The sequence below is a fragment of the Triturus cristatus genome, chromosome 12 (genome assembly GCF_964204655.1).
Source record: "Triturus cristatus chromosome 12, aTriCri1.1, whole genome shotgun sequence".
Lineage (NCBI taxonomy): Eukaryota > Metazoa > Chordata > Amphibia > Caudata > Salamandridae > Triturus > Triturus cristatus.
Window position 1 is genome coordinate 746,278,305 of NC_140595.1, and position 25,333 is coordinate 746,303,637.

Genomic DNA, 25,333 nt, shown 5'->3' on the forward strand with positions numbered 1-25,333 from the left:
TTTATGCACAAACGAAAGTCCAGTCTGTATACAGAGCATACCAATTCAAGAAGACTCTGTGCACTTCATCTAATGCTCCTGTGGGCTTCCTCAGTATTTCATCTGTCTTTCTCTTTCTCCCCTTTGCTTTTTCCTTCTCCCTCAGCTGCATTTCCCTCTCCATGTCTTCTATCTCCCTCTGTCCCTTTTGGTGAAGGCTGGAACTTACATATTTCCAGCAACATGAAGGTGTTATGGCTTCTATCTTAAAAAAGTGTCCTCCACAAAGACACAAGGCTGTGGTATACATAATGTTATGTATTACACAAAACTGAATGGGGAAGACAGTGCTCTTAGAGCTTTTTGCTGCTATAATGTTTTTCCACCTATAATCACTTCTCACCTGCCATGGTGTCATGGTCCACAGGTCAGCACAGGAATTGTTGATGAAGGGTCCTTTCCCTGGTTTACAAGTCCTAATGTCTTCAAGTGCATTAGCCACCATGTAAACAGCATTATATACATTATAGTTGATTCTCGCAGTTGGGTTGTCAAATGAAGGGTTCTTGAAGGTTCTCAGGTCCTCAGCACCCGAACAAAATGCTTCCATCTTTAGATTTCCATCTGACTGGTTCATGCTGGTGTCATGTCTTGGCCATTGACACCCAAAAGCCTCTTGCCAGAAATAATTAGCAAACATATTATTTAGCGGTGAGGAAGGGTGAACTTTAAGAAGAAACTCTTTCAAATCAGGAATCCACCTCTCCTGCATTTCAAACCCAAGGGCGCCATTCAGCATGTCTTCTACCTCTTGTGTGTTATACTTGAGCAAGATGGACCCTATAGAAATGGGGATCCAAACCTTTCCAGTTAGATTCTCTCTTGAAAGTGCAGTTATTACTGGATTTCTATGCGGTTCATTCGAGTAGACAATAATGACATTGGCTGAAGACTTCTTGACTACTTTAACAATGGCATTGACTTTAAGAGCTGTTGTCACCAATGGGATGATCTCATGAAAGGCGACACAGACTCCATGCTTCTGAAACTCTTCCTTCACAATAGATGATCCAATATCACCCAAGTCATTATCCGAAGAAAGCAGACCCACCCAGGTCCAGCCAAAGTGCACGACTAGCCTAGCAATGCCCATTGCTTGGACATCATCAGAAGGTACAGTGCGTAGGAACGATGGAAACTGCAATTTGTCCTTTAGCAGAGGGCTGGATGAAAAGTAACACACCTAGAAAAAAGGAAGAGGTGCAGTTATCTTCTAACTAAACATGAGCCTCGATGTAACATCACATGTGCATAACAGAATGCACTATGAATTAATTACACACATCCTGTATTCCCTCATTGGGGTTCATAGATCAAAGAAGGCAATTCTGCATTTATTTTTATTTGTTGGCGATCTGGAAAGACACATAGATGACATCCAAAATTCAGGGGTGTGTTGCCGTTGCCAATGTAGAATTGGATCCAACGTAGTCACATTTATTTATTAAGTAAAATTATTTATTGACTCAAAATTATTTATTTAGTAAATGCATTGCTATTAGACTAGACTGAAGTCAGTAAATGAAAATGCTGCCATCACTGCTCTTTGACACAGTGCTTTCTGTTAGCTGAATTCCAGATTTTTTCCAATTCACGGAAAAGCTCCTTTGGAGATTTTCTGCCACTGGTGGACAGCCCCTATACCAGTGACCCCTCTTAAAAAGTATGAAGGCCCTCTGAAAAATTTAACAGACAGAGACCACCATTTGCTTTTTGCAAATCTTTTTATTTAGATCTGTATCATACAGCATAGACAGATTTCTGGAGATGCAATCATCAGACATCATACTAAACAAGTAGCAGTATCTATTACATTTGAACATAATGTCTTCATCATATTGGCTCCTTTCTGCTCATCATCCACTGTATTGCTCTGTCCTAAAGTAAGGAAGGATCCCAGATGTCATACTTATCCTCTAGTCCTCTGGCTTCCCTCACCCTAAATACCGTGGAAAGCCCTCCAATCCCCCCACATCTTCTCCCATCTCTTGGAGCATCCCCTACTCTGATACACCACTCGTTCCTCTCTCTGACAACAGTCCACATCCGATATCTATTCGTCGATGGTCAGGGCTGCTGCTTTACCCCATGCCCTTGCTAAATTGCACTTGGCCACTCCTTCTGACACAGTTAGCCTTATAGTTTGAAATATAGGCCATGGCTCCTCCACTGATAGATTTAAAATAAGCCTCTGGCATCCATCGGGACCGATCATGACGTCACTTGGGCCATCATTTCTTCTATTTGTTTCCAATAATCTTAGATCGTTGGATATACCCAAAGGATATGAATAAAATGTTCCTTCCTGTTCACACACCCGTGGACATTGTGGTGTTGCCACTTTCCCAATCTTACACAAGGGAGTGGTCTATGGTTACCAGGATTGCACTTGAATTCTGGCAGTGGGCAGTTCCGCTCGGGGGGATGAAGTGGCAAGGGTGGATCACAAAAGAAACCCTCCTTTGGAACAGGAAATGGCTGCCAGAGGCTTTACACCTACCTGCCCCTAAGTATTTCATCTGCAGAGATCTAAATAAGGCTCATAGGGCTATATTTACAAGGGCATTGCGCCATAACAACGTCACTTTTAATGACATTCCTGTGGCACAATGCCCTACTCCATATTTACAAAGTGGTGTTAAGCCACGTTTTGTGGCTTAACGCCACTTTGTAAATATGGTACCCTTTCACACAGATATCTGCGTGAAAGGGGAGTGTAATAGGTGTTGCTGTGGGTGTTCTACCACAACAACCATTGCTTTTTGACGCTGCCCCAGATCTACAAGGATGTGTAAATTTGAGGCACAGCCAACGCTAATGTCATGCAAGAGCAGGCGTTAGAATAGCAATACAAGGAGAAATACTTTTATTATTCCTCGTTTTTGCTTTACTGCAGGACACATAGAAATAGCAAAACACCATGAATGATTGTTTATGTGCAGGAAGGTGGGCCTGCACATAAACAATGACGATTTGCTACTTCGATGTGTGATGCATTCTGCAGCACACATAGAAGTAACAAATCACCATTGTGGATTGTTTATTTGCAGGTGAAAAATCCTACTGCAAAAACACATGTAGCAAGCACGAGTGGCCGCTCATGATTGCTATTCATGTTCTGCATCATTTAGCACTGTTTCTTAGGGCAAAATTCATCCTCGTGTCCATTTTATGTGAGAGGGTGAAATTCACACTAAGGAAATAGCGCTAAATGCATGGAGTAATTTGGGGAAAATTCTATCCCCAAGAGCACAATTAGCAAGCGGGAGCGGCTGCATGGGCTCGCTATTCATGTTATCTTGCATTTAGCGCTAATTCTTTGTGCAAAATGCATCTTTGTGTCACTTATGGCACAAGGGGGCATTTTTGCACTAAGAGATCGTGCTGAACACAGAATCACTCTTCTGAAAGTAATTATGTGTAATCTTCCAGAATCCTTTAGTACTTCAACGTAATTACACTGCACGGAATTAAGCGAGTTACGCTCACCCCTACTTAACACCATGCCTGTTTCCAAGATTGGATGAACCTCTAACTATCAACTGTATCAAAGTACTCTGAGTGGACGAGAAGCAGAAGGAGTCATGCGTCACCTTTGTGCAATATACAGAGAATGTATTAATGTATTTTTAAGGGTACGTTTCAGGGCTAGAGTCTGTGCAGGATTTGGACTGATAGGGAGTAAGGAATTTATTGTTTTCAATGAAGATGTTGAGATAATTAGAAATGCATTTTTCATAACTGCGAGTCCAAAAGAGGTGAAAGACAAAAAGGTAGTTGAAGAATTGTAGAATCGACTAATGTATTTTTTCACCAGGGGGTCGCTTGATTTAATTTGCACAGAAGCCATCTCTCACTGGTTGTTAGCTTCATTCTTTACATTGACATGTGTTTTTGATTTCTGAAGTCGGAAAGGTGTCGTGGAGGTCGAATACTGACTTCAAGGGGCATATCAACAACAACCGGCGATAATTATCGCAAAGCGCACTTAGCGCTAGGATAATTATCGCCGGCTAGCGTGGATAGCGTGCTATTAGCAACGCTTATCTCAATAGCGATAAAAATCCTCACATTAACTGGCTAACGTGAGATTATCGCTGGAAACCCAGCGATTATCTCACGTTAGCTTGTTGATAGGGACTCACACACTTAGCCATGATATCCACCTTCCATAGGATATCATGGCTAAGTCAGTCCTGAAGCAGGTGTTAGGAAAGTAGCGATAACAGGTGTTATCGCTACTTTTCCTAACGCTATGCTTCATAGCGTGGGGCTTGATGATAGGAGAAATGTCGCTTAGCGACATTTCTCCTATCATGTCAGGTCAGGAACGCCCACTTTGCATCTCATTAGAGATGCAAAGCTGGGCGTTAGAAATCCCCACGCTAAAGCAAGGTTTCACGCGTTAGCGTGACCTTGCTAATATAGCGATATAATTATCGCCTCCTTGTAGATATGCCCCTAAGTCTTTGATTAAGTATGTTAGGACTGCTATCAAAACGGGAAAGAACTTGAACCCACATCGATGAGAAATTAGGGCAGTTCCTTTTGTTCAGCTGACTCTGTGAGAGCCGAATTGCTGAATAATGTAACATGTGACATTTGTTAGAAATTGGTTTACTAGTTGACTGGGGTACGAGCCCTGGTCAAGCAGCAACCACAATCCTCACAGGGTAAGGTACAGGCAAACCCTGAATTAACCTGTGCTCACCTTCTTGTATCTTGGCACAAAGAACTCAGGCTGAACTTAGAGGCAATATGCTAAGTATTTGTACAACACTTCAAATAGTAATACAGTGAAAACACCGCACAAAAAGGAGCCCACACCAAGTTTAAAAAATAGAGCTTAACTTATTACATAGAACAAGACTAAAACGACAAAAATCCAATGAGTAGAACTGGAGTTCTTGAATTTCTAAAGTTTATAGTGAGAAATAGCAGCACAAAGCACTATTGGGGGGATCTGGTCGCACTGGATCGGGACAAAGTCACAAGTTCAGGCCAACTGCGATGGAGCGCTTGTTGCTACAGGTACCCAGTTAGACCCACTTAACAGAGTACCTTAAACCATGGTTGCGAGAGGTTATGTAGATCCTCGTCAAAGATGGGTCGTGCAGCCAAGGCGATGCGTCAGTTCCGAGATACAACAAGGCTGTTGCGCGAGGAACTGTTTGTCGACGTCCTGTCGCCCGGCGCCGGTCCGCCGCCAGGAATGCAATGCACATCTTTGACTATGTGTCGATCCAGATGAGTGGAGAAGCTACAATGAGGAGTTTCAGTGACATCGATGAGAGATGCGAGGACCTGTGCTGGGGAAAACGTCACACAGGGGTTTTAGCAGTGATGTAAGTCTTTTGTGATGGGTCCAATCCACATAGCAGTGGCAATGCTTCGGTTCTGCTCAGGGACATGTCGCTCAGCCAACGACATGTGTCGGTTCTGCTCGGGGATGCAATGCTCAGCAGAAAAGATGTGTTGGTTCCGCAGGCAATCACCTTACCCTAACTTCCAAGATTCCAAGACTGGGGTGGCACCACTCGACAGGGTTGACTCACGGACGGCAGAGTCCAGATTCAGGGGTTGGAAGCCTGTTATGTCACTGAGGCATCAGATCAGGAGGCCAGCTGACTAGCCCTTGGAGTCACTTTGGGTTCTGGGTTTAAGAGTTGCAGGTCCAGTCCTTCTCAAGCACGAACGAGGGCAGCATGCAGCAGATCAGCATAGGAAAGGATGAGTCCAGCAGAGTGAAGCCCAGCAGAGATGCAGTCCATCAGCAGCACAGCAGTCCTTTTTCATGGTAGAGTATCCACATGTCCAAAGGTGTACTGGAGTGGGGGTTTCTGAGGTCCAGTCTTGAAACCCATCAGTGACTTTGAAGTGGGTGAGACTTCAAAAGACATCGCTTTGAAGAGCATAGATACCATGTCTCCCCTGCCCTGGCTCCAGACTAACTACAGGGGTATGCAGCCCTCTGCCTAGGGACAAGACCCAGCCTATTAAGATGCAAGTGAGGCTGTGCCCAGCCTCTCCACCCCCATCCAGCCAGAGATGGCCCATTGAGACAGACCTATGATCAGATTGAATGTGGTTTTCTTGGAGGAATGCACAAAGCCCAACTTCCAAGTACACCCAGTCAGGTGCAAAATGGCTGAGGCAAGAAAATGACAACTTTCCAAAAGTGACATTTTCAATTTAAAATCTGACCTCGCCATAAGTTAGGATTTGAGATTGGGATTCCGTAGACACCAAACTTGATTGAGGATATCTTCCCATTTGGAAATCACTCTTATAAAATGTGAGAAGGTAATCCCAATGTTATCCTAGGGGATATATAGAAGTGAAAACAAGGATTTAAGAGTTTTTCATTAACAGGACATGTCAAACTTAAAAGTACGTCTTGCGTTTTGAATTCATTGCACCCTGCCATCTAGGCTGTCAAAGGCCTACCCTAGGAGTGACTTTTATGCATTAAAAAGGAAGGTTTGGGCCTGGAAAAAGGTTTATCTTGCCAGGTCAAAATGACAGTTTAAAACTGCACACACAATGGTAGGCCTCAGCCATGCTTAAAGGGCCACTTGTGTGGATGGCAAAATCAGTTCTACAGGCCCTCAGTTAGCATTTAATTTACAGGCCCTGGATACATGTAGTGCAGTTTACTAGGGACGTAAAGGTCAATTAAATATGCCAATTGGGTATGAGCCAATATTATCATATTTAGGGTTTAGAGGAAAGAGCACATGCACCTTAGCACTGGTTGGCAGTGATAAAGTGCTCAGAGTCCTATTTCCAACAAAAATGAAGTCAGAAAAAACAGAGGAGAAAGGCAACACGTAGGTGGAGAAGACCACACTAAGGCTCACAGGTCTAACATATGTCCCACCCAGCTAAAATTGGGGAGAACTACCCAACCCCTTGTGTGTTCACTTAAATAAGGTGGTAGAACCTGGATAGACTAACAGCATTGATGTGATCTGACCCAAGTTGGTGTTCCACCATAAAAGCTATTCCCTGTAGGGAGATGGACCACCTCAAAAGTTATGGATTTTCATCCCTCATTTGCATGAGCCATCAGAGGGGTATGTGGTCTGTCTGAACCCAGAAGGAAGTCCCAAACAGTAGGGTCTTATCTACTTCAGTGCCCAGACCATATCAAAGGCCTCCCTTCTCAATCACACTCCACCTCAGCCCCATAAAAGTAGCCTCCTGCGAATGAAGGCTACCTCTTGGGCTAAGCCCTCCTCATTTAATTGTGCTAAGACCAGCCTATACCATGCTCTGAAGCATCTGTCTCCACTATGAACAGCTTGGAAAGTGAGGAGTCTGGAGTAGCATCCTTGAGGGTATCAAACACTTTCTGGCAGGCCTCTGTCTAGATCACCTGTTTGGGCTGCTTCATAGAGGTCGGCTCTGTTAAGGGGGCCAAAATAGTGCCATATCCCATAACAAATCTCCTATAGTATCCTGTTAGGCCCAGGAAGGACATTACTTCTGTCTGTGTTTTGGGTGTTGCCAGGCCATGATAGTCTCAATCATAGCCTGAAGGGGCTGCACATTGCCCCCTCCCACCATGTGGCCCAGGTAAACGACAGAGCGCTGCCCTATCTGACACTTACTGGCCTTGATAGTCAGGCCCGCCTGCTGCAGGTCCTGAAGCCCCTCATGGAGTTAGTACAGGTTTTCCTCCCAGCTGGAGTGGTAGACAGCGATGTTGTACGGGTTGGCAGCATAGAATTCCTCCTTCCTAGCTACAACCCTGTTGACCAACCTCTGAAAGGTGATAGGGGCATTCTTCAAACCAAAGGGCATCACCCTAAACTGGAAGCAGCCTTCTGGCGGTGGGAATGCAGACCTCTCTTTTGCCACCTCAGTTAAAGCGATCTTCCAATACCTTGATGTCAAATAAAAAAAGTACAGAGGAACTTGGCAGTGCCCAGTCTGTTGATAAGCTCATCAGCTTGGGGGATGGGCTGCGTGTCAGCATTTGCGACAGAGTTGAGTCTCTAGTAGTCCACACAGAGCCTAAGTTCTGAAGTGATGTACTGTGGGGTAGCCTTGCCTACCAGCACCACAGGGCTGGACCAGGTACTACTGGAGCCTCAATCACTCCCTAACACCAGCATCTTGGAGACTTCCTCCTTATATGACAACTTGCAAATTTTGCTCTCAACTGGTAGACTTTCTAAAGTATCAATATCATTGACACTCAGGTGTGTGAGCCCAGAGGTCTGGTAACAGTCACTCTGCTGTTCCGGGGTTAGTATCAGGGAGAGCTTGACAACTTCCACTGAACCATTGTGTTCAACGGTAGACAGGAGGAAAGGTAGAGGCTTACTCTCCTCCTCCACTTCCTCCCCTATCACCAGGGGCATGCTCATTTTGGACCTCTTGAAGTATGGTTTGAGGTGGTTCATGTGGATCCCCCTTAAGGGGTTCCTAGGGGTCTTGTTGTCTGCCAGGTAGATGGACTCCCCCTATGCTCCTCCACCTCATATGGGCCTGTCCAGTGATCTCTGAGCATTCTGGGCTCCTCGATCCACACTTTCTGGCCAGGTTAAAACTCCACCAGAGTGTCCTTCTAGTTATACCAGAGCTTCATAACCTCTCGACTGGCCTCAAGGCTACTTTTTGCCTTTTTCTAGAAGTGATGCATCTGGTTGCAGAGGGCCAGCATGTAGCTGACCCCATCCTGAAAGGGTGTTGTCGGAGTTTGCACCCACCACTCTCTCACAAGTCTAAAAGGTCCCCTGACAGAGTGGCCTTTGCGGAGTTCAAAGGGGCTAAATCCCACTTCATTCTGTGATACCTCTCTGTAGGCAAACAGAAGGCATGGATAGAGACGTCCCCTCTTCCACCTTATGGGCTCAGGTACGCCCATCATCATGCCTTTCAAGGTCTTGTTGAATCTCTTCACAAGACCATTGGTTTGGGGGTGATAGGGTATGGAGAACTTGTAAGTTCCCCCACACTTATCCCACATGGATTTCATGTACTCCGACATGAAGTTAGTACCTTTGTCAGATACTACTTTTTTGAGGAACCCTACATGGGTAAAAAGCCCCATCAAGGCCCTGGACACCGCGGGTACAGTCACCAGCATCAGAGGTATTGCTTCTGGGTAGTGAGTGGAATGGTCCACCAAGACCAGGACAAACTTCTTGTCCAATGAGGTCTTGGAGTCCAAGGGTCAAACAATGTCAAAACCTACCCTCTCAAAGGGGGAGCCAACGACAGGTAATGGGGTTAGAGGAGCCTTGAGCGTTCTCCCTGACTTCCCAATGGCTTAGCAGGTGGGACAGGACCTAAAGAATTCATCTGAGGCAGTTGACATCCGGGGTCAAAAGAAGTAGGCAACAAGCCTTCCAAAAGTTTTGACTTGCCTCAGATGTCCTGCCAGGGGTATGTAATGAGCCAAAGCCAGTAGTAAGGTCCTGTAACACTGGAAGACCACAAGCACATGGGCTGTCCCAGATCCAGGAGCCTTAGGCTTACTATATAGGAGGTTGTTTTCCCAAAAGATCAGGTGATCTTCAGAGGTTCCCTTGCTGCCTGGGCCTCAGCTTCCTGCCTCTAGCCCTCTAGAGTGGGGAACTCTTTCTGCGCTCTTCAGAATTACTTGCTGGTGGGCTAGACATTCAACTTGCCAACCTTCCTTTTTTTCGGTCTAAAGGGGTACGCTGCAGGGTTGCCCGCTCTCCCCGCTATTGTTTGCTATTTACATTGAGCCTTTCATTAAACAGGTATGTTTCAATGCTGATATTTCTTCAGCTATTTTAAATGGGATGGATCTAAAATTAACTGCGTATGCGGATGACATTGCTGTTTTTTCGACTACATCAGTTAATGCTTAAGTTGCGATAACTTACGAAGCACACCGATTCGGTTAGTTCTCCGGCTATACACTAAATCTTAATAAGACACAGACGATATTGAATTTTCAACTTGAGAGGCCTCCAACAGCCTTAGGGGTCACAAATACAGCAATTTATCTGGGAGTCTGTCTTAGTAGTCAAATTAAGGATATTGTTGTATTAAACTATGAACCATTGCTGACGAAAGTAGTGACAAAACTGCGCAGTTGGCATCGGCTACCCCTTAGTATATATGGGAGATGCAACATTATCAAAATGAGTGTCCTTCCGAAGTTTTTGTATTTTTTCCGCACAATTCCATTGAAAATACCATTAATTTTTTTTAAACGTTTGGATAGCGTCGTCTCTAGATTTATCTGGGGATACCGGCGTGCCAGGAGAGCTATTCATTATTTAAATCTATTGTATAAGCAAGGTGGTTTCAAACTCCCAGATTTTAAATTGTATATTTGGGCTGCACTTACTGAGCGAATACAGAGTCTACTTAGAGGACCTGCAAAAGATGATAGCTGGCTCTCATATCAACTGGCTGATGGGCAAAATACCGGGTTTTTATTGTACAAAACATCTGACCCCAATTATTACAAGCGGGTAAGATTTAAGGTAATTAGGGATGTCACTAATATTTGGCGTGAAATATGTAAAACATATGCATTACCCGATCTACATGCATATGTCGTATTGTGGGGGAACCCCATATTCACTAGTGTATTTCATGATCGTGTTGGGAAGGAATGGCAAGGTAAGGGCATGATGCGGTTGGGTCATTTATACGATGGGCAGGGCTTCCGATCTTTTACATCTCTGAAAGAAGAATTCGGTCTGTCACAAACTCATTCCTTTAAGTATTTACAAGTTAGGGATTATTTTATTCGTGGCCGGGGATTATTAGAGTTGAATAGTCCATCTGAGATTCTGTCTACATTTTTTGGTATTACTTGAAAGGGAATTATATGCAAATCTTATCAGAAACCTATAGCAGTGGCAAGCGATGATGGTTTACAAATTGCTGCTAAACTTAGCCGGACTTTTAATTGTAACATAACTATAGAAGAGATACAGGAATCCCTAGAAACTATTGATTCAGCCGTAACATCCGTTAATCTGAAACTTCAGCAATATAGAACCATATATATGCTTTACTGTACTCAAGAGCGAATTTCCAAATGGGGTAACAATGTAATTGCTGATAAATCATATTGCCTGAAATGTCGAGAATATGCTGCAGATCTAAATCATATGTTGATTAAATGTACAATGTTGAAGGAATTTTGGTCTCATATAGCTCTGGCTTTGGAGACTTAGGTTGGATATGATAACCCCGTTTCCGGGGAAGAGTTGATATTGGGAATATTTTCTTAGTTGGGTTGTCTTACGAAACCTTTTGCTTCTATTATTTCGGCCTGTGCTCGACTGTGTATTGCCCGCTCTTGGATTCAAAGTACGAATCAAAGCATTAATGAATTTTGCTCTCTGTTAAGGGAGATCTATGAAATGGAGGTTGCATTAGTTAAAACTCGAGGCCTCCGGTCCCGGCGAAAATTTAAAAGGATATGGTCCTGTCTCCAATGGGATTAGGGATTTAATGTATTTTATCCTCTTTCTCTTTTTTCTTTACTTTTTGTCCTATTTAGTAATTGGATATTTTGCTAATATGTTTATCTTTTCTCTTATGTTTCTCTGTGCCCTGCCAATGTTAATGTCTAAGATTTTCAAATGGTCTATTTCCGTAGTTCTTTTGTGATGTATCTATGTTTGTGGCTTTTAAAAATAAAATTAAACAAGCATTGGCATAGCCAATAGGTCTCGCCTTTGGGACTTCATAAGTGTTTAGCCATGCAACAGTTGCATAACTAAATACTTATAAGGTCCCAAAAGTGAGACCTATTGGCTATGCCAAGCGGCCGTACGGCCGCAAAAGTCAAAGTAATCGTGGTCTAGCGTGGCGCACGCGCCCCCACACATGCTCTGTAGCTCTAGGCTGGCCTGGTAGCACTTTTTGTAGCCCTCTCAACAAGTCTCGCCAGACCAGCGCATGCGCTGGGTCAGGCGAGACATAAAAAGGTTTGTTTTGGTGGTATGTGAGTTTATCAGTGGCAAAAGCTGTCCGCAGGCTTTTTAGTTTGTGGGAAGGAAACCGTGCTGTATTTGAAGCTAGCATCACATTACAATGCCTTCTTGAACAGTGGCGCTCAGGGGCGGTTGTACCAGAGCAAAGGTTAGCTCTGCTATTGACCCAGAGTATGGAACATCGGTATCCTATAGCACAGTGGGTTGGTGCGCCTGTTGTGTACACCAAGTGAGAACTCAGGCCATGTGATCAATTTTTTGCAAGGCTACTCCTCCTTTCATCCTTACAAGATGCCTAAGTCTACTCCTCCTTTCATCCTTCCAAGATGCCTGCTACTTTCATGTTGTTTACTTTGCTGAGAAAAAACATTGGTTGTGTGTGTGTTTGTGGTTGTGGGTTGTTGTGGATGTGAGTGTAGTTGTGGTTGTGTGTGTAGTTGTGTGTGTGTGTGTGTTATTGTGTGTGGTTGTGTGTGTGTGTTATTGTGTGTGGTTGTGTGTGTGCACACTCACCTTACTGCCAACCATACACTGCTCACCTACCTTACTGCCAACCATAAACCGCACACCCACCTTACTGCCAACCATAAACCGCACACCCACCTTACTGCCAACCATACACTGCACACCCACCTTAATGCCAACCATACACCGCACACCCACCTTATTGCCAACCATAAAAGGCACACCCACGTTACTGCCAACCATAAACCAAACAACCACCTTACTACCAACCATACACCACACACCTATCTCTCACACATCCTGGTGTGTCCCATAACATAATAACCACACCTCAGTGGTCATCAAGCTCGACGTGGAACCACTTTCCACATAGGTTCAAAACAATGATAACATATTTTCAACCACACGCCCTATAAGGGCAGCGTGCTCTAATGCGAGCAAGCACTTCAGCGCCTCACAGGGGTAGTAAGCATTATGTAAATGTTACAATACTGTGCGTCTCTCTGTCCTACGTTGTTGCGTTACTTCTAACCCATTCTATTCGCTTCTGCACTGTGATGTATCCTGCCTCACTTGATGTTATCCTTCGTTCACCCTATATGATGCACTGTCCCGTGACGAATGCCCCTAGAGCAGCAGTGGAGGGTGGGAGAGATGGAAGAGGCGAGTCGGGCCAGAGGACAGAGACTGTGGCACGGGGGCTGGCTAGGTTGTGAGGGGTGGAAGGGAGGCGAACCCGTCCTGCAGCTGGAGCACATCTGGACCCAATCCTTGGAGTCCCACCGCAGACAAGCAGAAGCAGAGAAACGGGACCTTACAAGCAGAGAGGCACGAGAAGGAGCAGGTAGAGAGGTAAGAAGAGAGACAGTAGGAGCCAGAGCAGGCAGAAAGAGAAAGCGAGAGAAAGCAGGAGCAGGCAGAGCGGTAGGAAGAGGGAAGCCGGAGCTGGCAAGGAGATACAGGAGCAGAGCAGGCAGAGGGATGGACGAGACAACAGGCAGATAGGAGTCTAGGAACAAGAAAAAGTAACGATGTAGTAAGAGAGATGTAGGCGCTCTGAAGCAGGTAGATGAAAGGGGAACAGAGGAGCCCCGGAGCAGGTATATTCGTAAGGAATGCAAACACATCTCCCGCGATTGGCGGGGCAGGGTGCAGGTGTGAGGTCAGGAAACAGGGCAGGCAGGAGTTGCTGAATAGTAAACAAGGAATAATCTGCTGTACCTATGTGCTTTTATAAGAATGCAATTAAGTCAATTTATAATAAAGACCACTCTTGCTAGACCATGCATATAAATTGTACTACGAAACAAGTTATCATGTTTTTACTTTTTTATTTTCAAAGTGATTGAAAAAGTTTCCTTAAACGAATGAATCATAAATTGGAAAAAACAATGCAACTAACAGATGGCATCACAATTATACAAACAACAATGCCCATGGAAAATCAGAAACACAAATTATTCAAACATTCTCATTCATACTTAAATCCATACAAACCATGAAAACATACTACACAGACATCCTAAAATCTGAGAAGTAACAATTCAGAGGCCCAACGTGGTTGGCATTTCATTTCTTTCAGGAGAAAACAAGAATTAATGTATTGTTGGTAAGAGTTTGTGGTCATGAGGATTCAATCGTAAAACAGAAGAACAAAAAATTATCCTTTTGAACATATAAAGTCTCAATAATTCTAAGTAACTAATAAGGTTAAATAGCAGATCAAATCGAAAAAACGCCGACGCGCGTTTCGGTGTGACACCCCCTTTCCCCGGGGTAACACCTTCTTCAGGGCGTGAATTTATTTGTGTCCGATATCCATGGGACCTGTATAATAATGAACAAAATTAATAAAGACTTTTTCTAGGTTATTATATAAAGAATCCTATATAGAAAGGTGATTAAACGACATTTTATGTCCACAACAGTTATAAGCACAGGTCTGAGCTTCAGAGTGGTGAACAAACAAGATAAATGTTTTATATATGATGGTTGCACACAAAATTATTACATTTTCAGACACTACTGATTCAGACAGCGAGGGGACATCTTATCAAACCCAACAATACAGACCAGATGCTGAAAGATACCAAAACGAGAATCGTTTTTTAGGGAACCGAAGGGGCAGATCCCGCCCACGATTCCAAAACCAATACCGGAATCAATATCAGAATACACATCAAAGGAACCAATATCAGGAACCAACCCAACAACAGAGATACCAGGAACAAGCTCAACCACAGAGATACATTCGGACCCGCCAGAATCAGTACTGGCGAACATAGCCAAAATTCCGGTGTTTAACCTATCAGCACATATGATAGATAACCCCACTGAGACATTACTTACCAAAGGATTATCATTCGTCCCGTCAGTTACAATGAATAAATTTGAATTTATGACAGATATACATGCCTTCTTCCGAAAAATCAGACTTAGGAAATTCTTTCAAAACAGAGATGAGGTTGACCGCAATGAGAATCGGTCTGGTCTTAAACCACCATCTAATTACACACCTACCATTGACCAAATTGGCAAAGAAGTAGACCTTTTTGAGAAAGCCGTTCTCAACAAAATGGAAAAAATAACCAAATTTGTGCCTTTTCCTACCAATAACATCACTAGAGAAGAAAAGAATGCCCTCACAACCTTGAAGAATGATAAAGATCTTACAGTGAAACCGTGCGATAAAAGGGGGTGGCATTGTCATCTTTGATACTTGCGATTATAAGAACAGGATGAATGCCCTTTTGGGATCACCGAGACACTACTTGAAAATTACCACTAACCCAGAACCTAGATTGAAACGCAGAATCCTTCAAGCCGTTGTATCAGCCATTGAGAGGTAAGAAATCTGCGAAAAGGAAGCGGAATATCTCACACCCACACATACTCGGATCCCCATCATTTATGGAGTACCCAAAACTCACAAAAACCAAATGGACCCGCCAATGAGACCGATTGTCTCGACAATAGGATCGGCGACGGAACCACTTTCAAAATACATCGACCGGTTCCTTCAACCCTTAGTTACCACGCTCCAATCCTACGTGAAGGACACGGGACACTTCATTTCCAAAATAGAAGGGCTGCGATATGACCCAGAACGAGAAATATTAGTCACCATGGACATTGAGTCCTTATATTCTAATATCCCACAAGGAGATGCCCTGAGGGCAGTTAAGGACAAAATTGAATCAGATACATCACTACACAACAGCATATTCTTGACCCAATGCTTGGAAATCGTGTTGGAGGAAAATTTCTTTGAATTTGACGGCGACTTTTACCATCAAGTACAAGGAGTTAGTATGGGGGCGGCCTGTGCCCCTAGTGTCGCTTGTCTATACATGGGACATTTCGAAGAACGAAACATCTACAATGAATTGGCCCCATTTTTGGAGAATATTCGCCAATGGTCACGCTTCATTGACGATATATTTTTTGTCTGGAGCGGTGACCAAGGATTGCTTAACGAATTTATCTCCTGGATCAACTTAGCTGACCCCAACCTTCCATTCACAGCACAAAGCAGTGTCCAAAAATTAGAGTTTCTTGATGTATTTGTTAAACATGAAGAACTCAAATTAAAGGTATCACTCTTCACGAAACCCACCTCCAGAAACACTTTGCTTCACTTCGAGAGCTTTCATCCCAACAGTCAGAAATCCAGTATACCATTCAGTCAGTTTCTACGTTTGCGTAGAAACTGCACATCAGTTAAAGATTACCTCCTACATTCTGAGGTGATGAAACAAAAATTCATTCAGAGAGGATATCCCAACAGGCTTGTTAGGGATGCACTCAAGAGAGCACGATACTACAATCGGGATACACTATTTACCCCAAAGGAAGAGAAAAAAACAGAAAAACTGGTATGTGTCATCAAACACTCATCCATTAATCACAAGATACGACAAATTGTTAATTCACAATGGCATTTACTTAATTTAGACAATCAGATTCCCAAGATCCCCAAGCCTCTATTTGCCTTCCGGAGAAACAAGAACTTAAGAAACCTGTTAGTCAGGGCGAAATTACCGGAACGTATTGCCATGGTACAGCGATCCATTACAGGAGATGTCCCTGTCTTGGGACATCACAAATGTGGTGGATGTCAGGCATGCCCCAATGCCATTGTGGATGATAATATCGTAATCAACAACCGGACTGTCAACCTCTATGAGATGACAAATTGTAAAACATCCAACTGTGTATATGTCATTTTATGTCCCTGCAATATCCCCTATGTGGGAGAAACCGCCAGAGAATGCAAGACACGCATATGGGAACACAAGTCGAACATCAGACGCCACAACTTCTCAGCCCCACTGGTGAAACACTGGACGGAGGCTAAACACACTGAAAAGGACTTACGTTGGACCATCTTAGAAAAAATCCGGACACAAAAAGGTACTGACAGAAACAGCATTCGAAAAAAAACGGGAGGTGTTTTGGATTTTCTTTCTGAACTCCAAAACAAATGGTCTGAACGAGGACCTTCCGTGGGAAAACGCGATCATCTAAAAAAAATATATCTTGGTTTCACCATGTGCCATTTAGAAGTTTGATCTAGATCTCTAGATTTATTTCTGATCAGTATTTCCCCCTAAAAACATTATGTGGCCCACTTTAGAGGTTCTCTAATGTGGCATCTAATTGAATTTCTGGCGTTCCTTAGAGATTTATATCATTTCTCTTGTTTCTGCCGCTGACCCCCACTAGCTTCCGTTTTAATTTAGGGAGTCTCTCTTTTTTAATACATTCTTTGTAACTCATTGCCACTTTTTGGTATTTACCATCATGAGGTTTTCTGTTCACTCCTCGCGCAGTATCAAACAGCTGAATTCTATCTGGCGGTTCGTTCCCCATCTTCTCCGCTTTATTCAAGGAGTCTCTTTTGCACATATTCCATCTAATCCATTGCCACCTTTTAGCATTTACCATCATGACGTTTTTCTGTTCACTCCCCGAGCAGTACTTAAATAGCTGAATTCTATCTGGCTGTTCGTTCTCAAAATTCATTGAGGAGGAGCCGGTCGGGAGAAGAGCACACCTTGACCTTTTTGTTCTCAAAACTCGCCTTCATCTAAAAAGACGAATTGAAGGAAGATGTGACCAGTCCCCTTCCTGATGTCAGGCCTTTTGATTGACAGACTTTGCTGACGGTAAGATATTTGAGCTCTCTGAATTATTTAAATCAGAGTCTAAATATAGCTATTCGTGCCGTCTGAACGCTGATTTCATCTCTTTTACTATTCCAGACGTGTAAAAACCTTTTATCCGTATATTTACTGCTCCTTTGAAGCCAGCCTATCGTCCAACTAGAGTGGTGCTTTGATTTCATTCAAGTGCCAAGTAGGTGTTCCGTTTACATTACATTCCTTAAATTGTTGAATATTCTCGGAATACACTCGGAACATTGTAGACAGCTTAAACTTGCCATTTCATGTATTCCTTTTAGAATTGGCCCTCCCGTACCGGTTTGGAACTCTGATCTATGAGACCGTCGAACTTGGATTTCAGGTAGTCTTTCTGATCGGGGAGATCGTCTTTACAAATGACTCGGTTTCAGTGTTTATACATCTTTTTCCAACAGCTAATTAGAGTGAATATCTTTCTTGTTTGTATACTTAGCTCTACGACCCCCTCTAGTGGATGAGCGTCACTTCATCCTTCTGCTCGTTTTCATTAATGTAATGTAATGTAATGTAAAAGAGCATTTATAGAGCGCAAACTGTCACTCCGCAAGGAGCCTCCTGGCGCTTAAGAAATGTTACAGTCTGATAACTGGCCTCATTGACATCTTTTTCTTACGGTGAGCATTATTATCAACAATCTCAGGTTCTGTCATATGCTCTGTGTTATGAGTCTGAATTTATCTGCCTGATATGTGCTCTAAACTGTTACCTTCTGGTATTTTGAAAACTGTTTGCAACTGTGGGGAGATTACTTTAGGTTGCATAAAGATTCAGTCAATGCATTTGGCACCGGGTTGCTTTCAACAGTTGTAAAATAACTAATATCTCTCAGATTTGTGAATATATTCAGAAACCTAGTAGCTTCCTTGGCACTTTGATCTGATTAGCACTTCTGTTTTTTTTTTATTATTTTTCTTTCATTGTTTTTAATTTCTTGGGGTCTCTCACTCGCCCTTTTTTTTTTGTGTGCAACCATCATATATAAAACATTTATCTTGTTTGTTCACCACTCTGAAGCTCAGACCAGTGCTTATAACTGTTGTGGACATAAAATGTCGTTTAATCACCTTTCTATATAGGATTCTTTATATAATAACCTAGAAAAAGTCTTTATTATTAATTTTGTTCATTATTATACAGGTCCCATGGATATCGAACACGAATAAATTCACGCCCTGAAGAAGGTGTTACCCCGGGGAAAGGGGGTGTCACACCGAAACGCGCGTCAGCGTTTTTTCGATTTGATCTGCTATTTAACCTTATTAGTTACTTAGAATTATTGAGACTTTATATGTTCAAAAGGATAATTTTTTGTTCTTCTGTTTTACGATTGAATCCTCATGACCACAAACTCTTACCAACAATACATTAATTCTTGTTTTCTCCTGAAAGAAATGAAATGCCAACCACGTTGGGCCTCTGAATTGTTACTTCCCAGATTTTAGGATGTCTGTGTAGTATGTTTTCATGGTTTGGATGGATTTAAGTATGAATGAGAATGTTTGAATAATTTGTGTTTCTGATTTTCCATGGGCATTGTTGTTTGTATAATTGTGATGCCATCTGTTAGTTGCATTGTTTTTTCCAATTTATGATTCATTCGTTTAAGGAAACTTTTTCAATCACTTTGAAAATAAAAAAGTAAAAACATGATAACTTGTTTCGTAGTACAATTTATATGCATGGTCTAGCAAGAGTGGTCTTTATTATAAATTGACTTAATTGCATTCTTATAAAAGCACATAGGTACAGCAGATTCTTCCTTGTTTACTTTTGAATTATCCCCTGCTGCTCTACCTTTATCCATTTAGGGGTTCCCCTGTTTGTAGGAGTTGCTGAATACCCTGAGGCAAGAGAATACGCGGGGAGGGAGCGTGGGTGGAGATAGAATCAATGTGGCTAGAGCGTCCGACTTTGTAGCTGGGTAGCCAGGTTCGAGTCTGGCAGGAGGCTCAAACATCCTGTGTTTCTTGGCAAATCACTTAGTCTCCCCGTGCCAAAAAAATGAATGTGTCTGTCCGTAATGCAACTGGTGCTCATGTAAAGCACTCCGATACCCTCGAGTCGAGTTCGCGCTATTTAAAACTGCAATAAAAGAAGGAAGAAAACAAAAGAGGGGCAAGTAGAAAGACGGACCAGCGTGTAACAAAGTGAAAGAACTGTAGAGGGAATATAAAGGGGTAGATAATGAAGGCAATTAGAGAGAGGCATAGAAATCGAGAATTGTAGAAAGGTTGGATAAAAGCGCGAGAAACTGACGTGGCGAGAGAGGGGAGAGGGTAAGAATCACAATTAGAGGGCAAAGTAACAAAGAGCGACGACTGAGAGGGGAGAAAGAAAGGGGAAAAACAGAAATGCGGAACAAGGATCGGAAAAACAGAAGTGTACATATAAATCGTGTACATTTTAGAGGGGCAGAAGCGAAGGACAATAAAAAAGTAGACAACAAGGGAAAAACAGATTTAGAGAAAGAGAAAAAAAAAGCATTGGCCGGGCGGCCCTGAAAGTGACACTGCCGCGCGGCCCGCGAAAGTGAAAGTGATCGCATCGCGATCAAGCACTGCGGAGGAAAGACACATGGCGGCTGCGCGCGTGCACGCTCACGTGCACACAAGCTTTAGGCCACAGGCAGCACTTTGAAAATCCCACATACAAAATGTCTCTCTGAGCCAGCGCATGCGCTGGGCTCAGCGAGACCTAAAAAACTTGCCAACCAGCAAACTCAGGCCAGTAGCACAGGGTGGCAATGTCTACCCCAGTTGGCTTGAGGGCCTCCTCCTCAGGTGCTCAGTCAACCTCGACTGCGGGAACTCCAGGGGCTAGTTTCTGAAACACCTCCTTCCTATCCTTCTTGGGAGCTGCTTTACCATTATCCCAGGCTCCAGACACACTTTGACTTCCTTCCTGAGCATCCATGGAGCCTGTGGTCATATAAACTCATTCAGGCAATTTCAACATCTCCAAGTGTGACATGAGCTCTACCTTCCTCCAGGTAGTTTGCTCCATGCCATTGCCCAACAGGCAATCTACAGACATGGCAGGGCTCACAGCTACTTTTTGAGAACCTGAAACCCGCCCCCACTCAAAGGGAACCAGAGCCACTGGTATAGGGCTCTCATGATTGTCGGTGACTATGACTTGGTGGAATGTGTTTGGGAGGACCTGCTCTGGGGACATAACCTTACACTATACAGTGGTCCTGCTGGCTCCTATATCTCTCAGTGTCTCCACCCATTGCCCATTCAGGGCAACCAACTGCCTGTAGTTAGAAGTATTGGCAGGCTTTTGGTCTTTTGGCACCATCTCCTTACCCCTCAGGAAAACTAGAGTAACCTTAATCTGCACCCCAAAGCTAACTGGGACTACCTTCTCCCCGAGTGGTACACTGGCTAACCCAGGATTCTGCCCACCAGTGGGGGGCTGTGACCTCTTGAAACATCTGGAATTGCCCTTAGGGTGCCATACTTGTAGCACTCTGTACACTAAGCACAAACCTCCCTGTCCGCATATCAAAGAACCCTTTCTTCTTAGGCTCAGACTGGAAATGGTTACCGCTACTACCTTGAGAACTATTTTGGGGGCCATTAGAGAACTTCTTACTTAGGTTTTTCTCCCCCCTCTTCTGGTGGGACCACTGACAACCCTTATGGGAGTCCCCCCCCCAGATACCTTTTTGGACACTCTGGTGCTAGCCCAGAGATCCGACTCCTCAGAAAGTCTCCTGGGTCAGTCAGCTTGCTGTCAATTAGGTGCTGGCATAGCTCTGAGAAACAAATACTAAGCATGTGCTCTCTCATAATCAGACTGTACAGCTTATTAGATTGTAATCATTCACTTTACTGTAATGCACTCAAACATTCAGTGCTTTGCTGGAGTAATTCCCCAAACCTACCCAGGAGGGGTTGGGAGCTTCTGTCTGTCCCTGAACCTTTGGCTGTACTTTTCAGGGGTCAGCCCAAACTTTGCAATTAAAATGGATTTTATTGGTGTGTACCTGGTTTGGTCCCCAACCTCTAGAGTGTGAAGTGTGTCCCACCCCATGGTGGGCATATGTTTCTACAAACCGACTCCCAATTGCTCTTCTGGGATCTTGTGCACCCTCTGGGCTACCTCATAGGCAGAAAACCATTTAGCAATGTCTTCCCCAATCACATAACTGGACACCAGATCCTTGTGAATGCAAACTCTTTTGTCTCCGTCATACATTGTGGGTAAGGTGCCATCATCAATGCTGGACTCTTCCTGTCTTGCTTTGATGTCCAGCTCCTTTAGACACAATTCATGAGCCAGCAAGATTTAATTTTCCTCTATGGGTCTCCCTGCCTCAACCATCTTTGCCTCCAAGGCTAATTTCTTCTTCTCTGTCTTCATTTTTAACTCAGCCCTTTGCAGCTTGAATTCCCTCTCCTACCCCCTTTCAGCCAGTTCCTCTGGGGACAAGTTGCAGGAAAAGGCACTGCTCCCTGCCCTGACAAGGGATCTTTTCAGGGGTCATATCATCCCCTTTCACTGCACGTGGTTCCTCAGAAGGGTCCTCCTCAGGCCCCTCCATCTCATCATCCTCTTCTGTGGCTTGAACCAGTGTGAGGTGTGCTTCTGTTTAGGCCCTCAGTGCCTTTTGCAATTCCACCATCGTGATGATGTTCTTGGCAGGAAGCTCCCTCTCCTTGCAGAACTTCTAAAGCTTGACTACTGAGCAGATATCTATGTTGGCCAGCTCAAACTCCATTCATGCAGGTGTATCTTCAGACATCACAATCAAATAAATAATTTTGAAAACCTAAAAAGCCAATCAGGGAGAATTTAAATTCAAATTGGTCTTAGACATGGGATGGCAGTGTACACCAAATCACTGTATGCCATTGCAGAAACACATGTCCCTATCCTCACCGTTGATCACCAATGTTATAAATTAGGTTACCGGTAGACTGGGGTGCAAGATCTGGTCAAGCAGCAACCATGTGGCACATTCATAAACAGGATAAGGTACAGGCAAACCCTTAATGAAGCCATACTCTCCCTCTGGTAGCATGGCACAGAGCAGTCAGGCTGAGCTTAGAGGCAAAGTGTAAAGTATTTGTGCAATATTTCAAACAGTAACACAGTGAAAACAATACACAAAAAGGATCCCACACCCGATTAGACAAATTCAGGTTAATGTATTAAATAGAACAAGACCAAATCAACAATAATTCATTGAGTAGAACTGAAGTTATTGAATTTTAAAGTTTGTAGTGAGAAATAGCACCAAGATCACAAAGCACTATTGAAGACATATTGTCGTACCGGACTGGGACAAAGTCACAAGTTCAGGTCGAAAGCAATGGAACGCGGGACATCTACCAGTTAGACCCGCTGAACAGGATACCCTAAATCCTGGTCCTGGAGCTTTGTGTGGATCTGTGTCGCAGATGTTGCAGGGCGAGGTCCTGTTGCAATGATGTCGAGGATCCCGTTGACAAGGCTTGCGATGTGAAGGCAGATATTGAGGCTGCAATGCGGAGCTTGGGCGATGTAATTATTCTGATGAATGGTGAAGCTGCAATGCAGAGTTTCATTGTCAAGGCTGCCGTCGACGAGAGATGAAAGGAACTGTTCCAGTGAAAGCGTTGCACAGTGGTGGATCCAAAGATGATGCATCTATCCCAAGATGCGAGTTGTGGCAGCAATGCGGGTCTTTTGCGATGGGTCCGATCCACACAGCAGCAGCAAAGCGGCAGTTCTGATTGGGGATGTATCACTCTGCCAAGGACATGCGTCTGTTTTGCTCAGGGAGCAGTAAATGACCTGTTTTTTAAATATATTGCACCATGCCCTCGGGGCTGTCCAGGGCCTAGCCTTGGGGTGATAAATATATTAAAAAAGAAGGTTTGGGCCTGTCAAGATTATGTATTTTTAACAAAAAGGGGGGGGGGGCTGGGAGCCAATAAAGGTCCAGTACCCAGGCTCCAAAATTGCTAATACAACAAATTATGGAGGTACTGTTCCTATCAGAGAGCAAAGTAGAGAAATAAGAATAAGGAAAGGGAGGGGTAGAGAAATGGGATTGTTAAGGATTACTTCTTGGTGCCCTCACACATCCCTGAGGATTTCATGCTTCAGCATCGTGGATGTGCTTTTTGTAGGTCCAGAGCTGCAATACCCTACGGCCCCGCAAAGGATCGCTTTGACAGAGGTGTTTTTTATTTGTTTGCCGCATGATGAAAGATATGTATGTAAGGGCATCAAGAATATGTGTGGTGGAGTGAGTGTGTCTAGTCAAGTGAAGGAGGTTAAAGCTGTCTAAGAGATCAAGAATTAGAATTTAATATGGTGGTTTTCTTGGCAGGGTTAAAAAACCATGATACGGTTAGGGCTACTGTAGATGGATGATGTCCCCTAGTAGCCTGAAACAGTGACTGTGGTCATGTACACTTGTTTTGTGTCTGACGGCCCCAAAAAGTATCTGCGGCGCTTCTTTGGGACCTAAAATAAAGGGTGTATGTAAGCCTATCCCACATCTAACACGTGATGTACAATGTGGGTATTCCCCTAAAAGAAGATACCTGGCTCAATGAGTTAAAAACTGACTGCCCAACCCTATGAATCAGTCAGAGTTGACCCATAGGTCAAAAAGCAGAGGTTTGTGCACAGCTGTTAAGTGGCTTTGGTGCAGAGAGTGCAACAGACCTACCAGGCGAGCAGAGGAGGGTAGGTCTATTGTGCTCTCCGTGTCAAAGCCACTTAGCAGTGTAATACAATAAACATTAATTTAAGACAAATACTAGGTACATCTTTTCGGGACACTAGATTGGATGTCAATTATATACACATGTGGATGACCCACAAGACTGATCCAATATACCAAAAAAAGATGTGGGCTGTCTATTGGTTGAGAAAAGAAAAAATATATGAGAAAAGAGTGTACAATATATTTTTTAATATTTGTATAAAAGTGGCAATGATTGATGATTCATTGTATTTTGATAATAATAGACATGATTTTGTAATACATGGAAATTAAATATGAATAAAGTAGAGTTGCCGCTGTAGGAAGCAGTTTGATTGATAAAATATTTTGAGAGTAATGTACATAAAGCAATTGTGATAGTCCAATAATAAATAATAATATATTGTTGATGGAATAATATATATAATTTATCCCTCACAGGCCATTCTTTTTATGAATGCTTTCAGTAAGTAGCCATAGCCTAAGAGGGTGATTTGGCTACCCCTCCCCCTTCCCAGATATATACTGATGGATTGGAGGGGGGGCTGCCACAAACTAGTCCTCCATGGTGACAGGAACATATTTTGCCTCATGAAAGGCCTCCTTTCATTCCAGAAAGAACTCCAGGATGCTACCAGAGTCCTGTTGCCTACTGTACACAAGTTCTTAATAACTTGTCAGCAAAGTGTTGAAGTCCTAGAGTAGGGTTTTCATACAGGAGTCTGAAGCCACTCAGAATGGAGTTTTTTTTTCCACGGTCGGCCCTTAGATTGCAGGTAGGTCCTGTCAGGGCTCAATTCTTCACCCACCTGCCCCTCTCTCCTAGATTCCACTCAACTCCACACATCAGCATTCTATTACATCATTTACACCATTCATTTTCAGCATTCCAGACATCAGCTTAGTCATACATGGAATGGAGACACACACCAGACTTATATTTCTTCAATTGTCTACTAAAAGAGCTTAGGTTTTATAGA

The 25,333-nt window shown here is 43.5% G+C and overlaps 1 protein-coding gene across 1 annotated transcript in view; it reads right to left on the minus strand.

The window, feature by feature from the left end:
• Window positions 1-25,333, minus strand: part of LOC146782664 (extracellular calcium-sensing receptor-like) — a 160,199-nt gene that overhangs the window by 127,792 nt on the left and 7,074 nt on the right. The window contains exon 3 of the mRNA XM_085637165.1: window positions 383-1,222. Within this exon, the coding sequence (XP_085493291.1) occupies window positions 383-1,222 (840 nt within the window). The remainder of the gene's footprint in view (window positions 1-382; window positions 1,223-25,333) is intronic.